General features: G+C 37.3%; 1 protein-coding gene across 3 annotated transcripts in view; it reads left to right on the forward strand.

Moving 5' to 3' along the window:
- Cdc14a (cell division cycle 14A) overlaps positions 1-17,865 on the forward strand; it is a 164,483-nt gene that overhangs the window by 83,076 nt on the left and 63,542 nt on the right. For all 3 annotated transcript variants that reach the window (XR_011708888.1, XR_011708889.1, XM_027943151.2), the window contains one exon: positions 12,683-12,770. Coding sequence is in view for 1 of the 3 variants with exons in the window: in XM_027943151.2 (XP_027798952.2) it covers positions 12,683-12,770 (88 nt within the window). In the remaining 2 variants the exon portion in view is untranslated. The remainder of the gene's footprint in view (positions 1-12,682; positions 12,771-17,865) is intronic.

Raw genomic sequence — 17,865 nt, forward strand, 5'->3', positions numbered from 1 at the left:
CAGCTGGCTGTGGGTCCCATTGCCCTGCTGAAGGAGGATACTCTCTTCTGTCTGGAATTCTTGGCTCTGTTGAGCTCCACCTACCTCATGGCCTCATCTCCTGGTTCTGTACCATCTGCACTTTCTGTTCCAGCCCCTCTGAACTGCTTACTTGCTGTTTCTCAAATGTCTCTGTGCTCCAGCTGAGTTTGCTTTCTCCTAGTTTCCCCCCTTCTCTTAACTCTCCTCTCCTGACTGTACCTCTAGAGTATTCTCTTCCCATTACTTTCATGTTTTATAATTTGTGTTTTCCTTTTTTCTCACATCATGGCTATTTGCCCACAAGCTTTATTTTCTTTATTGGATCATAAATACCCTATGGATGGGATTTGTCCAAGTGGAAAAACATACTGTTTTCTTCTTTAGAACATCTCAACATAATGAAATTGCTACTTCTCCAAAAATTAATAAATTTAGTGCAATCTATTAAAAGTTCACAGTTTTTAAAAAACTATAGAAGTATTTTTGTGGCATTTGTGTAGTAGCGAAAGAATCCTTTCTTCAAAAGAGAAGACTAGAAGCAAAGGAATGTACACCTAATAAGGGAGATGGCTGGATAATTTGTGGTACATGTATATCATGGATGTGATATGAACATTTTTAAAAAAATGAATTCAACGATACTACCTAGGATGATTTCTATATTATATTGTTGAAAAGACACAGAAGGGTGTTTATAATCCTTTTAAAATAAATAAAATATAACAAGACACTCCCATCTCATACATATTATATGTATGATGCTATATAATACATATTACATGTATGGTATCATAGGCACAGAGCTGATATATTTTGAAGCTAATGAAGTTTAAATGTTGAGACCTCTTATTTGCATGGGTGCCTGTTAATGTTCTATACCAATTCTATGATAGTAATTTTTTTGGGGGGGTTTTAGGGATTAACCCAGGGGTGTCTTTTTATTTTTTATTTTGAATTGATGAGGGCCTTGCTAGTTTGCTGAATCTGGCCTTGAACTTGTGATCCTCTTGTCTCAGCCTTCCAAGTCCCTGTGTGTGTGCCACCTGTAGGAATCCAAAATAAAAATTCTGTATTTTTAAAGTGAGTCTCCAAATTAGACAAATTTTAGGTCCTCCTCCCCAGAATAATTCAGATCTGTACTCCATATATGTAAGCATGGAGAAAAACAGATGGCCAAACACTAAAGCAATTTTAATAAAAAGAGAGGTTGGTGAGGGATGTAGAAGGAAAGGAAGGAACAAATACTACAATAAAGAGGATAAGCTCACTGATGTTTTACTTATTCCTTCATCCACCTCTTCCTCTCTTTCGCTGTCTTTTAACTTTGATGTCAATGTTCAAGGTGACTTGAAAGCACTGTTGAAAAACCTTAAGCACGTAGTACCGTTTAGTTCTTATACCCAAGCAACCAAGCAACCAACCAAACATCTGGTGGGAGTGAGCTTCATCCTCTGAGCTAACAACCACCATCCAGGGATTGGGAGGGGAGTAGTCGGTTTTGGTGAACATTTGAAAAGTTTGCTGTCAAACATCTTCCGCTTTGAGAATGATGTATCTATTCCATCATAAAGCCCATAAAAGAGGAAAATCACAAATCGAAGTGTTTGGCATTTCATAAATGTTTGCTTTATGAATAAATGAGTAAAGAAAGGACTGTCTTTGCCAACACTCTGGGGCCCAGTCACTTCCTGCCAGGGCTTGGTGTCTTTGCTGTCTGCCCTGCTCCGGTGAGTCTAGATATTTGGCAAACTTATGAGGAGGAGCTGAATTTCTACACTTCATTAACTCCAGCAGAGTCAGCATTCCAATGAAGGCATTGTAATTTTCAAAGTAAAATTTTATCACCAACAGCAATTTGTGAGAATATCACCTTGATGACTAGGGGATATTCAGGATGGGACCGTTCAAAGACACTTCCTCACTAAAGTACATTCAGTATATAATATGGCTCAAGAAAAAGCCTAAACCAACAAGACTTTGTCTCTAGGTGATATTAAAGGGGACTTTTATGATCAGAATGCTACTTACAAATGTAAACATTGAGGACAGACGAACATGGGAGATATCTGTTGAATACAGTCTGTATATAAACCTCTGCTCATTCTGCCAAAGGTTGTATCTGTCTTTATCCTGTAATTCAAAGATCTTCAGCAGCACTGTCTACTAGAAATATTATGAGAGTCATATGTATTTTAAATATTCTAGTAGCTGCATTTAGAAAAGGTAAAAAAGAAAGAAAATTAATTTTAATTATAGATTTTACTTAATGTAATATATTTAAAATGTCATTTTAATCTGTAGCCAATACAAAATTATTGAGATATTTTACATTTTTAAAAAATTTGTTCTTTTTAGTTATTCATGACAGTATATTTTGACATATTTATACAAACATGGAGTATATTTTATTTTAATTAGGATCTCTGTCTTGTGGTTGTATATGATGTGGAAAATTCACTGTGGTATATTCATATATGTACATAGGAAAGTTATGTCAGAGTCATTCAACTGTCTTTCCTGTTCTCAACTACACTCCCTTCCCTTCATCTAATCAAATGAACTTCTATTCTTCCCCCTCCCTAGTTTGTAAGCAAACACATATCAGAGAGAACATTTGGCATTTGTTTTTTTTGAGATTGGCTTATTTTGCTTAGCATTTTAGTCTCCAGATCCACCTATCCATTTACCAGCAAAAGACATAAAGTCATTTTTTATGTCTGAATAATATTCCATTGCGTATATATACCACATTTTCTTTATCCATTCATCTGTTGAAGGGCACCTAGGTTGGTTCTATAGTTTAGCTATTGTGAATTGAGCTCCTCTAAACATTGATGTGTTACTAGAGTATGCTGATTTTAAGTCCTTAGTGAGAAAAGTGAAGCAGGAGGCATCACAATACCAGACCTTATACTGCAGAGCTAGAGTAACAAATACAGCATAGTATTGGCACCAAAACAGACATGAAGACCAACAGAACAGAATAGGAGATGCAGAGACAAACCCACATAAATATAGTTATCTCCTACTAAACAAAAGTGCTAAAAACATACATTGGAGAAAAGATACCTTCTTCAACAAATGGTGCTGGCAAAACTGGAAATCCATAGAGAGCAGAATGAAATTGAAGCCCTATCTCTCATTCTGCACAAAACTCAACTCAAAGTGGATCAAAGACCTAGGCATTAGTCATTTTACAGTTTTTAAGTGCTTTGAGATCTAGTGTGTGCTTTACACTATGGCATACCTTAATTTGGTGTGGAAACATTAGTACATAGAAGCCACATGTAGCTAGAGTGCAGACTCTGCAAGAATGGCAGGCTGGCTAGGGTGCTAGCATAGTCCATCAGTGTGACAGGAAGCCTAGCAGAAGCAGAACAGGTTATATTTCTTGCTTTTTGTGATCTAATTGTTCACTGGAGAGTTCATTTCAAGGCCTTGTCATGTTCAGAAAGCTTGGGGTAAGATATCTCAGGCTCTTGCTTTATTTTCACGTGACTTGCAAATGGCACATCACATTAAGTATTGATATAAGCAAGAGGGTTGGTTTCTATTTTGTGAAAGTGTCTTTCAAAACCTGGTCTTTCCAGGTCCTTTGCCAACCTCTTGTGGAATTCTGCAGTTCCTCACGTTTGCACTAATCAAACAGATACAATTCTGGGAGCTACGCAGGGAAGGTCCAGAAAAGGAACTGCAACTCTTGTAATCCAAAAGTTTCCTGTAGGAATCAGTGTCAGACGTTCCTACCTTTTCCTACAGGCTTCTTAAGGTATTCTCAGAGAACTTGAAGACTAAGAGAGCAACCACTGCTTTGAGGTCTAGCCATAGACCAGTTCAGAAATTTAAAAAAAAAATGAATAAACCTTTTGTCCTAGGCAAAAACAATGAGGATGAAAGAGTTTGCATATTCTTCTAAATTATGTATCTGTAGGTGTGTGAGAAACTCTACGCTCTCCAGTAGCAAAGTTAGAGGTTAATGCTTAGAAGACCCTCAGTGTGCCTTCAGTCAGCTTTCTTTTTGGGGGGAGGTTACTGTCCTTACCAAACACGCCTATGCCTGTATTCCACTGATCACTAACGAGCCTACCCTTAAGCAGTCGTTATTCATCAGAGAGAATCTGATGTCTTTGGCTTGTTGTCCTAGTTGTCCTTAAAGAGGCATTTCAATGTTTACCAGAGACTTGCTGTTTTTGATGATGTCCTTATGTTATCCATACACAGAGGAACTCACAGAAAACCACAGAGGAAGTATCATGCTGTAGCAGTGCCCTGTCCTTAGTTGTGGGTGTGGGAAGAAATGCAGAGAAGCCGTGCTTCCATGACAGCCCGTGGGGGGGCCTCCTCTGTAGCTTGCACTTATTATTTCCATCCAGCATTTGGCCCCTGCAATCTCCACGAGCTGCCTTTTGGAAATTAGATGGAGACTGAAGTTCAAAAACTACTACAAAGCTGAGAAATTACTTTGACGTCTTTCTTTGAGCTCTTGGTATCTGCCATTGTCCTCCTCCCACTCCACACAAATCATTTCTTTTTTTTTTTTTTGGTAAAAATATTAAAAGCACTTCCTGTGAAGTAGTTCTGTCAGTATGAAAATATTGTCTAGAACATCAGGCTGTTTTAGAAAACTTGACCCTGTGCTTCACACGCTGACAAGCCCAGGCCACATCTTTACATTGGCTACTTCATGCAAGAGAGAGCTGCACTTGGCTACTGCCTCTCTGATGACAGAGGCACCAGTTACCGCTTACCTGGGAGTGGAGTCACTCACAGGGCTTCCTTTTGTTTCTCATGATGCCACACAGAGAAAATGATAACACTTGCTCAACACCCTGGGATCATAACTCAGCTGTTGGCAACTGGCCTGGGAACTCTGGCTGTCCCAGTCCTTGCTCAAGCAACTCCATGGTTGGTCACTCTAGTTAGGAAACTTTGTTTTACAAAAATAACAATGTACAAATAAACATTTGTTATAAGAGAGTCAAGAAGCCACCTTACTCTCTTCATGGCCTCAATCTAACTACTTTTCAGTTTGTTTATTGAACAGATATTAAGTGCCTCCTATTAGCTCACTATATTTGCTAGGTCCATCACTCTTATCACCTTAAGTCACAGCATCCGCCTTATTCTGCAGAAGTTATCCTGTTTGATTCTGGCCACCAGCTGTCATCTCTGCTTCTCAAGTTAGTTGTCATGCAGAGTTTCTCACTGATCCAGAACAGGCCGAATGTGTAATGTTTGACTCCCGAGACATTTCAGCGATTCACAAGTCATCTGTATTGCCATCTTCCCTGGTAGGGTGCTCTTTGGGGGAGAAGAGCATTGCTGTTCTAGAGAGTAATGTCAGGTTATCTGGAGACTATTTGGGAGAAAGCACTGGTCTGTTCTAGAGGTCTGCTGTAGGTGTCTTTACCCTTGGGCCTTTGGGGTAAGTCTTCACATTAGTATCAGAGTCGATGTTTTAAAAACCAAATCTGATTATATCATTCCCCTATTTTAAGTCCTTCGTGGGTTCCACACTGACAAACATCAGGGAAGAAATGTAAACTTTTTACTGTGGCACAAAAGCCTGCCTTGGCCTGGGCCTCCTTCCTCTCCACTCTTTCCTTTCCCATCCATGCAGCTGCCCAGATGCGCACTGCTTCACGCTCTTGTCCCTGTGGACATGCTTTTGCTCCCTACTCCCGCCCACGATCCCTTCTTTTCTCCCACGATCTTTACGTGGCTGACTGAGAAGTCATTCTTAGCCTGTGGAGTCTCATTCAAGCAGTGTTTTGTGATTGTTCTTCCACAGCTGCGTCTCCCCTGCACTGTGGGTGCTTGTGGGCAGGAACTAGGTCCTATTTCTCTTTATATGAATCAGTAACCTAGTAGCACGGTACATGCGTAGTGGTCAGTCTTTAAATGTTTCTGAAAAGAAAGAACTAAAGCTGTGAGTGAATGAATACTTAGAAAGGAGTACAGCACCATTTCAAGATATTTTGTGTGATCTATTTTCAGTAGAAAGTGACTAAGTGTTATTAATTAAAGATCCATTCTGATTTTATAGTAACATTCCGAGGAACAGATTTTACTCTGGTAGACAACTTCTTGAAATAGTGTTTCTTTCTTTCATTATCAACCAATCGGTGCTGCAATCTCTTCTTTAAAAAAATCAGTTCTTTCCAGCATTGAGTACTAGTTATTGCAATCTAAGATCAGGTCTGCATGTAATGTGCTGTTAGTTTTCTATATGACCAGGCACTGTCCCCAGATTGACTATATCCTTCATGGACCAGGAGGTGTAGACTCCTCATTTTGTCCTTTAGCATATCCCGTGGGAATGAGTAAAGTTAGATCTCCCATGTCAACAAGTCACCTCAGGTCAACAGGTCACCTCAGGTCAACAGCAAGAGTCAGTGCTGTTGAACACTTAAAAGGATCAGATGTTCAAAGCTTTGCTTTGGATTAAGAATTTGTAAACTGGAATATAATCTGGATGATGCTTGGTCTGCCATCTTCAATTGTTCATAGATTGTGGACTGGGAAAAGGAGCTCCCCTGTCATAGGAACTGGGGTCAAGCAAGCCTCAGAATGCAGGCATGTGGGCATGTCCTCACCACCAGGAGCAATTATAGAGGTGTTCCTCCCATGGTGATCGAACCATTAGAAGAACTATTAGAAGCATTCCCCTGGAGCCATCCTAGAGGATTGATTTCATCACTCAAAGGCCACAAGATTTCAGAACAAAAATTTCTTTCGGGCCATTGCATCTGCTAAAGTGGAGGTACCTGGTGTTTCCTCATCTGCTCATAAATCACACCCATTGCTAGTTAAAGATCATGTTGGTTAAGTCTATAAAATGTTTAGAGGCCTACCCTGTCCTAAGCAATTTCCCATGTTTTTTTTTTTTTTCCCCTTTCTCTTTAATTACTGGTTTTTGTCTTTTCTTTTACCTCCAAACTTCTTAAGAGAGCAGTCTGTATTCTACAACTAATTATGGTCTGGCTTATACCTTCATAACTCCACTGAAACTGTTGCAACACAGAAGCGAGAAAAACAAATGGCGGCGCTTGGGTCTTCTTCCTATTTGATTTGCCCTGTGGCCACTCTCTAATTCTGGAAATTTACCTTCCTACTCTAACTTCCGAGGTGCTGTCTCTTGCATTTCTCTCTCTGGTCTTCTTTCTTAACCCATCTTGCCAGTCCTTTCTCTGCATTTTCTCTCTCCAGTACTTTGCTCTCCTGGGGGCCTCATGATTTCTGGTATACACACATTTCACGATTGAAAGAACCTGCGTTTGAGCTTCAGCAACCATATATTTGTGTGCTGCTGTCCCCAGACCTTATGTCTTGACAATGGCATCAGCAAACGTGCCCTGCAGTTTTGCTGCTGTTTTATCAGCAGAGGTATTCACTGGTCTGGACTGTGGGAGCAACCCGCTAGCTCTGAAGCTGTCTCCCTCCTCCCGCCATGGCTAGCAGAGATGAAGTAATCATCCACGCGGGACACTCCTCTTTCCCTCCACCACACCGTCTCTCTCAAAGTCAGATCTAAATTAATAAACTAAAGTTTATCACTTAAAGCCAAAGTGCATGGAAACTTAATTTAAACCAAACAACTCAAATATTTACTTGGCTTTAAGCTCATAAAGGGCCCATCTCGACAGCATATTCACCTTTATGTAGTACAACTACACTGTCAACACTAATTAATTGTTTTAGAAATTAGGTAAATATAAAGGGTGCACTTTCAAAATGAATTTAAAAACAGACTTTGTAGTTCTATCTTAATTTTTAAAAAGAGTCTTTGTGCCAACCTTATACCTCTTGTGTATTTCTGTGGTGACATTTGTCAAAATTTAGTACAACTCTTCTTTAAAGGATAAAATGGTGGTGGTAATGCTATCTGCCTCAGAGTGTTGCTGTGTAGAGTAAGTGAGTGGCACAGAGTCAGGTCTGTATGTGTTTACTGCTGTTACTGTTACTTCCATTTGTCTTTGGACTCCTTAAAAGAACAGAGAAAATGCTTTTTATTATTTTATGTGACACTAAGTTGTAGTCCTTGATATTTAATAAAGACTCAGCAAACACTTTTTTATTATTATTTTTTAAATACATGACAGCAGTGGAAAGCATTACAAGCATTATTGCACATATAGGGCATAATTTTTCATATCTTTGTAATAAAGTATGTTCACATCAATTTATGCCTTTATACACGTACTTTGTTGTTGTTTTTTTGCATTACAATTCTTAATATACACATATACCACAATTTTTGAATCTCTGTTTGTATATAAAGTACGTTGAAACCCAATTCAAATCTCTGTATATAAAGTACGTTGAAACCAATTCAAGTCTTATTTGTATAATGATGTCTATTACATTCCACCATCCTTGCTAATCCCCTGCCCCCTCCCTTTCCCTCCCACCTATCTTCCCTATCTAGAATTCATCTATTCCTCCCATGCTCTCCCTCTCTACCCCACTATGAGTCAACTTCCTTATATCAGAGAAAACATTCGGCATTTGTTTTTTTTGGATTGGCTGACTTCACTTAGCATTATCTTCTCCAACACCATCCATTTACCTGCAAATGCCATGATTTTGTTCTTTTTTAATGCTGAGTAAAATTCCATTGTGTATATATGCCACATTTTTTTTTAAAATTTTTTTTTTTTTTTTGTTTATTTGTCTTCTTTTTTTTTTTTTTTAATTTTTATTGTGGGTTGTTCAAAACATTACAAATTTCTTGACATATCATATTCCACACTTTGATTCAAGTGGGTTATGAACTCCCACCTTCACCCCATACACAGATTGCAGAATCACATCAGTTACACATCCATTGATTTACAAATTGCCATACTAGTGTCTGTTGTGCTCCGCTGCCTTTCCCATCCTCCACCCTCCCCCCTCCCCACCTCTCCCCTCCCCTCCCCTCCTCTCTCTCTACCTCCTCCACTGTATAACCCTGAGGGTCTCCTTCCATTACCATGCAATTTCCCTTCTCTCTCCCTTTCCCTTCCACCTCTCATCCCTGTTAAATGTTAATCTTCTTCTCATGCTCTTCGTCCCTACACTGTTCTTAGTTACTCTCCTTATATCAAAGAAGACATTTGGCATTTGTTTTTCAGGGATTGGCTAGCTTCACTTAGCATAATCTGCTCTAATGCCATCCATTTCCCTGTAAATTCTATGATTTTGTCATTTTTTAATGCAGAGTAATACTCCATGGTGTATAAATGCCACATTTTTTTATCCATTCGTCTATTGAAGGTATGCCACATTTTTTTAATCCATTCATCCACCGAAGGACATCTAGGTTGGCTCCATAGTTTGGCTATTGTGAATTGTGCTGCTATAAACATTGATGTGGCTATGTCCCTGTAGTATGCTGTTTTTAAGTCCTTTGGGTATAATCCGAGGAGAGGAATAGCTGGGTCAAATGGTGGTTCCATTCCCAGATTTCCAAGGAATCTCCATACTGCTTTCCAAATTGGCTGCACCAATTTGCAGTCCCATCAGCAATGTATGAATGTACCTTTTCCCCCACATCCTCACCAACACTTATTGTTGTTTGTCTTCATAATCGCTGCCATTCTGACTGGAGTGAGCTGATATCTTAGAGTAGTTTTGATTTGCATTCTCTGATTGCTAGAGATGATTAGTATTTTTTCATATATTTGTTGATTGATTGTATATCCTCTTCTGAGAAGTATCTGTTCAGGTCCTGGCTCATTTGTTGATTGGGTTATTTGTTTTTTCAGTGTTTAGCTTTTTGAGTTCTTTATATACCCTAGAGATTAGTTCAGTAAATATTTGAGTGAATGTTGAATTGTGCTCAAAATTATTTATGTTGTCTGAGAAATCACATCAATAAAAGGAACAGTTTCTTATTTGTCAACTTCAGGACTACTTTTTTTTTTTTTTTTTAAACTGCAGGCTTATAACAATGGCAAATAAGCCAAATATTTTTAAATATTTAAGTGGACAATATTTGTGACTGTTACAACAGAGGCACAGATGTATTTCTGAGAAGTTGTAAAAATCTGTGCTTTCAAAGCAAATTATATTTTAAGTACACCAGGAGAGTTAGCTATTCAAAAGAAATCTGTTGAATCTTTTGTGGACTGAAAGCTCCTACAGTAAAGTTAATAATAGCACCTAAATGTATCAGTTTCAGGAATTCACATCGTGTTTTGGGGTTTTCTCATAGTGTAGAACATCTATAGATTTTCTACATAGTATTTGATAGGTGGTGACTTTATATTAGAAAAGGCTAAATCCTACTCTTACCTCATCCTTGCTTCGAAGTTTCTTTATAAAATGTGGTAGGGTTGGAAAGTACCTTGAGTTCCTGTCTAATCTAGGTTTCTTTGAAGTGGGTGTGTGTGTTCGCTTGAGAAAAACCAACTTATATTATTTTAAACGTTCTATTATTGATACATATTAGCATTTGTATAATTCACTGTGAAAGGAGACACATATATTAATTTTGGAAGGTTACCTAGGTAAGCTTATGTTACGTTAGCTAAAAGTTGTATCTTTCTTATTAAATTTTTTTTTTCAGATCTAAGATCTTAATCTGTTACTTATTCTATCAACTTCATCTAGGCTGCTAAATATAGCCCAATATTATCTAATGTTTATCTTTTTGGATAGGAAAATTTGCAAACATAGTCTTTTGATTCTGAGAGGTCATGGCCTCTCTCCTATATGGTTGATTATAAAAGGTTACTGTTTAACCAAACAGATGTCTGTAGTCCAAATAAACAGATATAGCACAATTTATTTATCTGCCTAGTTGGTGGCCAAGGACACAGAAATAGTGAATGTGGAAACTGATTTCTTCTACTGTTCCTGAGAGCTGAGTTTAGACTTTTGATTAGAACATACCCTTACCCTTGAATTTTTAAAGTATGCTTTAGCCTTAATAATTGCTCAAAATGGATATTGGATCATTAATTTGAGACTTTTATTTAAACAAGAATTAATGTTTAATTATCATAATAGTTGTATGTTTGAATCTTTATTCAAGTGATTATAAATAGATAGCCATGCATATGTATTGTGACATTCATGGTGTTGCTAAGCTTTTACTTAGGGCATTAGAGAGATATTATGTTATTACAATTAGATTAATGCAATGCTGACATAGCAGGATATCATGTAAAGGTTCATTTGTAACTTTGTATAATTGAAAAGATACATCCTCATTTTAAAAATGAAAATGTATAGCCAACTTTCGATTTTCATGGAAGTGGTAATGTAATAGGTAATATAAGTAGTGGCACCAGATCTCCTTGATGATATTATTCTAATTTAGTTAACAAATATTTATTGAGTTCTTACAGTAGAGTGCAGACTCTTACTTAGCTCAGGTTCCTATTACTGAGGTCATCTTCTCAAGCCTTTTATATAGATAGACACAGATGCCCCTTGAAGAGAACCATGTTATTTCCCTGTCCTGAGATTGGAGACTAGGGAGGTGGGGTGGGAGTGGAATGTAGAGAAGACAGTGAAGAGGCAATATGATGGATTGCACAGTGTCTCCCAATTGCCGGCACTGTCCTGGGTAACCTTAGCCCTGTCCTGGTGTCCACGGGTTCAGAGGGAAGAAAAGAAAATGGAGGGGCTGATGGTGTGGTAGAAGGTGGCTGGCCTCTTTCTTGGTCTTGACCTTTTCTGTGTATTCCTTAGAGTGTATAGCCTAGAGGATGACAACTGATGATCAGTCAGCCCATAGTATTTAAAAACCTAACTTAAAATAATCAACATTTTCCAGAGATCTGGGAGGTGAAGGCAGGAGGATCCAAGTTCAAGGCCAATCTTGGCAATGTAGCAAGAGATCCTGTCTCAAAATAAAAAAATAAAAAAAGGTCTGGGGATGTAGCTCAGTGGTAGAGTGTCACTAGGTTCAGTTACCAGTACTGCAAATAAATAAAATAAAACAAAAATAAAGGTTAATATTTCAAAGGCAGATTTCACTTAAAAATAGGTTGGAAGGTTAGCCACACTCAAATTTCCTGCAGGGTGACTAATTAGGTTGAGTGGAGGAGCAGCCACTTTTATTGCTAACCCTTGTTTGGGTTTGCAGCCCCTGCAGGAAACCTTGACTGACCCTGGCTTGTGGTGTACCTCTAGGATTTAATGAGTTTCTGTCCCTCCCTTCTGCCTCCTGCCATTTCATGGTCTTCAAATTAGAATCAACAACAGACATCAGCCCATAAAAATGTGTTCATCATAAACCTGACATTGATATTTTTTTCATTGTTTAAAGTCCGTTTATCATGTTCATGGAAATGCTTGTATCTCTCATTTTTTTTCTTACTTCTTTAATTTATTGCTAGGATAACAATGTTATTTTCATTTCATTTTATTTCAGAGTGACTAGGAGACAAACTTACTTTAAACAAATTACCACACCTTAAATAAACTAACTTTCCATACAGCCTAAACTGTTCATAGTCTAGATAGAAGAATTCCTCAAGTGAATTAAATTCATAAATAACATTTTGAGAATCAGATGTATGTTTTTAAGTTTTATTACTTTGTTTTCATGTATGTCCAATTGGTCTAATACTAATAGTAGGAAAAGCAGTTTTATTTGTAAGGGTTTCCTAAATTGTATAAGAATTATAAAATATTTTTCTTCTCTTTTCTCACAAAATTCTGCCAGCGAGTTGAAAATGGTGACTTCAACTGGATTGTTCCAGGAAAATTTTTAGCATTTAGTGGACCACATCCTAAAAGCAAAATTGAAAATGGTAGGTTTTTCTTCCTTTTACCCTCCAAACATTTATTTTAATTACTCTTCTTTAATTTTTCAATTTCCTCAGATAACACTTTCTCTTGGTAATATTCTGCAGACTATTCAGGATGTATAAAATTGAATAGCAACCAGTGTGTTGAAGGTTAAACTTCCAGTAGGTGGAGCTATATCCACTCTTTTAAAACAAGCATGTTTTTTTAGGTTGCCATAAATAGAATGTTTTCTTTATCCAGTCATTAAAGAAGAATTTGAGAAACAAACTGGTTACACCACTAAACAGATTGCTGAATTCTATAAATGTTTTTCAGATTCATTTGGCTGTAGGGAGTCCCCAAGGTATTCTTGGGGAGTGTCATGTTGGGTGATGATGGCGATATTTGTTTAGTGCTTACTGCATGATAGTTTCTAGCATCATCTCAGTTAATATCCAACAATTCTTAGATGCAGATTCTGTGATCCACACCTAAGGAGGAAGAAATGGCATCTTCTTGGTGGGGATTTGCCCAGGGTCACCTAGAAGTGTGCAGAACTGGTACTCCAACTCAGAACTGGGCTCCTGAATATCACCACTGTACTATCTACTTAGTTCCTTTGAGACGAAGAGTACAAATTTTCTGATAGTAATTAAACTACTTATTTACAGCACTGGGCATATGTATTCAGTAAAATGAAAACAAAACATAACATACCTCTTGAATGCAACATGATTAGCTATGTGAAATTTGCCACTAATACTTGTTTTCTACTTATTCATATTTTTCCATGTCTTAACATCACCTAGGTGATATGTAATGATAGACACCAATGGTTTAAGATTAGTTCATAAGAGAAGTACATAAAATTGAAGAAAAAAATGTTATCCATGAAACACGATAACTCCTATTTACTTTCTGGTCATAGGGGTAGAGTATATCAGTTTTCCTTGGGAACCTGGAAATCTCTTGACTAGATTTACTCTTTTTACTACATTATCATCATCATCATCCTCATCATCATCACCACTTCTGAAATCTAGTTTCATTATTATTCATGTATTTGGATTTGATAGTTTTTTTTTAAAAAAATATGTTTATCATTTCATATCTATTACTACCTTGCAGGAAGTCCTGCTTGAATCATGTTTTCCCCCCACCCTGTGGATAAGTAATCCAGGTTTAGAGTTAAACTAACAGGGGATCTCTATAGAGAAGCCAGAATTAGATCTTCTGAGTCATAAATTGGCTAAGGATTCTCATTTGGCTCTGTATATTGATAATTAGCCTCCGTCATGTTGGGTTGTTAGGAATAACACATGAAGTACCTGAGGAAAGTGCTTTATAACAGTTGGTCATTCAAGACAGGGCTGATTAAACCTACTTCTGTGAAAAAGTATTAGATTCAGGCCCAGGAAACCTCAGTAGATGTTCTGTTTGAGTAGTGGCTTTGTTGTTGGGTATTTGGCAAAGTTGAAAGAATTTTGCCATTTGGGATTCATGTGTTTCAGTTTTTCTTACAGAGGAGTTGGGAGGTATAATTTTTATAGAGCTAACACATGCTTATTTTAAAAAGAGTGGAGAAAATGCAGATTGACTAATGAGCATAAAAGTGACCTGCAATTCTACCCACATTTACTAGTTTTACTAATTGGTAGTTGGAATTATAGTTGCTTTTTAATTTCTTCCATCTGCTTCTCTTACTTTCTCAGTGTAGATATACATTGTATATGTCTATGCATAAACACACATTTATAATTTTTTTTACCAAAATAGGATCATAATATAATTATCATCTCACAGCTAGCTTTTTTTCACTTAACATGTCATGGATGTTTTCCATGGCAGTGTATATAGATCCATGCTATCATTTTGGATGACTGCATTGTTTATTATTCCAATCTATGACTGGGTCATAATTTTGTTAATTTATTTTAAATGAGATAAAAGTTGTTTAAAAAACTGTTATGGGGCTGGGGATATAGCTCAGTTGATAGAGTGCTTGCCTAGCATGCATAAGGCTGTGGGTTCAATCCCCAGCACTCCCCCGCCCCAACAAAACAAAACAAAAACAAATAAAAAACCAAAAAAACTGCTATGGTTGGCATACCTATTCTTTCATATTTTATAGTTCTAGTTTCCTCTCTGAATTCTTAGAAATAGAACCACTGAATAAAAGAACATGTATATTTTATGTAATTTTTTTGGTGCTGGGGATTGAGTATAATTCTTAATTTAAAAAATCTTAAAAAACGTTTTTTGGTTCCATATTGTAATATGGGGAAAGAATAATGGATGCCACTTGGTTATATGCCAGGAATGGTGCTAAGCCTCTTGTACACATCATCTGTTCAGTGACCCACCATCTGTAGCAGGTGATGGTTAGTTTACGGAAGACAAGGAAACTTAAGAGAGTTACATATTGTCCAGGTTCATACAGCCAGTATCAGCCTGTGGGACGACTCAAATATAGGTCTTTTTAATTACAAATTCTGTGCTCTTTTAAATTTTATTACAGAGAATGTACATGTTTATTATAGAATAATTTAGCAATACAGATAAAGACTAAAACTCTTAAAACTATATAAGCAAGAAATAACTATTGTTAAGATATTGCTCTGTATACACCTTTTTCCCCTATGTACCTGAGGAAAGTGCTTTATAACAGTTGTGTCCTCTCATTGAGAAAAAGGTCTGACAGTGTTACTTTAATTTGTTGGTTTTTAAGATGCCTAGAACAATTTCATTTAAGATTGTCTTTGGTAAAATGCTGATATTTTACTGAAATCCCCATTTTAACATCTGGTGTTCATTAGAAGCTTCAACATTTTTTTGGTGAAGGGTTTTAACTTTGTAAACACTTTTGAATTTAAAATAAGTCTGTGTGGGAATTAATAAAATTGATCCGATTACAGTTAGATCTTGGTACATTCCTTAGATTTTTTTTTTTCAATTAAAATTTTGAGAAACTCTGTATTTCTGAAGGTCATTTTAGGAGTTTGTTAGTAGAAAAGCTGAGATTTTTGAGGAATTAACAATCAAATAGCTGTTGCTAGGATGTAGCAAAAGGAAGCTCTACGCTCTAGGGAAGGGCCAGAATGCATTCTAGGAGTGTTCAGGGTGTTTGTGTCAACAGAGGGAACTAGCAGGCTCACTCAGCCATCTTGGTTCACATTGTTTTCATAGTGGGGAAAGAAGAACGCTATTTTTTTTTTTCTATTTAACAATTTTGAATTGATGAATGATAGCAGGAGAATGAAACAGATATTTTAGATTTCAGATTTACAAAGTCTTTTAAGTGGTAATGTCATTTAAATACACACACACACACACACACACTCTCAGGGATGGGGAAGTGGTGTAGAGGTGGAATAAGAAGCAGAATCCGAGCAATTTGAAGTATCAGCCTGCTCTTTTAATGAGAGCAGACTGGTGTAAAGACCCTGGGCAGGTTGAAGTGTAGCTCCTTGATCCTTTATTGGCTGTGTGAACTTCAGTGAGCTCCACAACTTCTGGAACCATCAGTTTCCTTATACATCACAATGAGTGAAGTTTGATCACATTCAGGGTGTTTGGTGAGGATTGGGAATATTATTTGAATGGTTTGACCATGTCAGGTACACATTATGCTCTTATTAGTGCATTTCCATCTTTAATTCTTTTGTCCCATCATCCTGGATGTAGAATGCTAATGAACACTTAAATTGAACAACAAATATACCACTCATGGGAATTATGAAATAATTATTGTTTTCAGAGGTCTATTCTTTTGAGAAAAGTAATGGGTGAATGATGAGAGGATTTGAAAAAAAAATTCTATATACATATGAAAATATGTAAAAGATATGTAAGCTCTATATTATACTTTCCAACCTGTTTTATGCACCTGTGTGAATTTTGTTGAAATATTTGCAGAATTGAACATTTGGGACTTCACTGGTTAATGAACCTCATCAGCATTTTATATTTTCTGACATTACCTTGTTCCTTTTGCAATTTTTACTTTTAATAATGACCAGGTGGGCTGACTAGTCCACATTTGACTCTGCTGTTCTTAGTTTCACAACTTTAAAATGAGTGGCTGGAAAGAGGTGAATTTTAAAATCATCTTCAATTCTGAAGTTGTTTCTGTGTTGTGTCAGCATCACTGCTGGGCTGAGCCTGTGCCTCGCTGATGCCAGGGCACCACCTAGTGGCCAGATGCAGCCAAGGTTGGATGAGCGCTCTAGCTTTCTGGGTGGGCTGCAGGACTCCCAGGGAGCATTTCACATTAAGCATCCAAATACATTGATAACTCACACACCGTTGCTGAGAGGTCATGGGATATCTTCATTATTTGTTGTCTGTAAGTAATTTGAAGCAGTTTTAAGAATTAAACAAAACCAAAACCAAAATCCTGCTCACCAACTCTAGGAAGTACAGCTCCTAATACTCATGTCATGTTCTCTGGTTTGGAGGTCTTACAGATAGAGTCAAGTTGAGTCTTACAAAAAACCAACTCCAGGACAGATGTTGAAATCTGTCTGCCAGGGTCCAAATGCCATCTCTTACAACGTGTGTGCGCATGGATCAGTTAGCTTTCCAGGCACCAGTAATCTGAGTAATTGTAGGGTTTAGTGTGATAATTCACATGGAACACTCAGCATTGTGCCTGGCACATTATAAGTGCTCAATAAATGTTAGGTGCGATTATGATTAGTATTTAAATGTCTGTTGTCATTTTTTTTATAGTTGTGTTTTGTGTCCATTTCTCAAAAGATATCCATCATTTCTTTTTCATAGTGTGTTTTGCTGTATTAGCTAAACCTTCATTTACTCCTGATAGAAATTCATGTAAGAAAAGAGATTCTTACATCTTGATTGTACAGAGGGAGGGATGGGCATCAAGCCAGGAGGTGCCAACACAGAGGTAAAAGGAATTCCAGGAATAAGGCAGGCTCCCATTGGCTTACCATACCTAGGGAAAACTCCCCAGGTGTTTGGAGTCCCTCTACTTCTCATTCCCTGCATGATAGAAAAGCTCTTGTTTCCTCATGCCAACCAGGGTTTTCCCACTTAGTCTGTAAACTTGTTGCTAGGAAATAATTTGAATAAATAAACCAACTAGGAAAACAGACA

This window comes from Marmota flaviventris, chromosome 10 (assembly GCF_047511675.1).
Source record: "Marmota flaviventris isolate mMarFla1 chromosome 10, mMarFla1.hap1, whole genome shotgun sequence".
NCBI classification, from domain to species: Eukaryota; Metazoa; Chordata; class Mammalia; order Rodentia; family Sciuridae; genus Marmota; species Marmota flaviventris.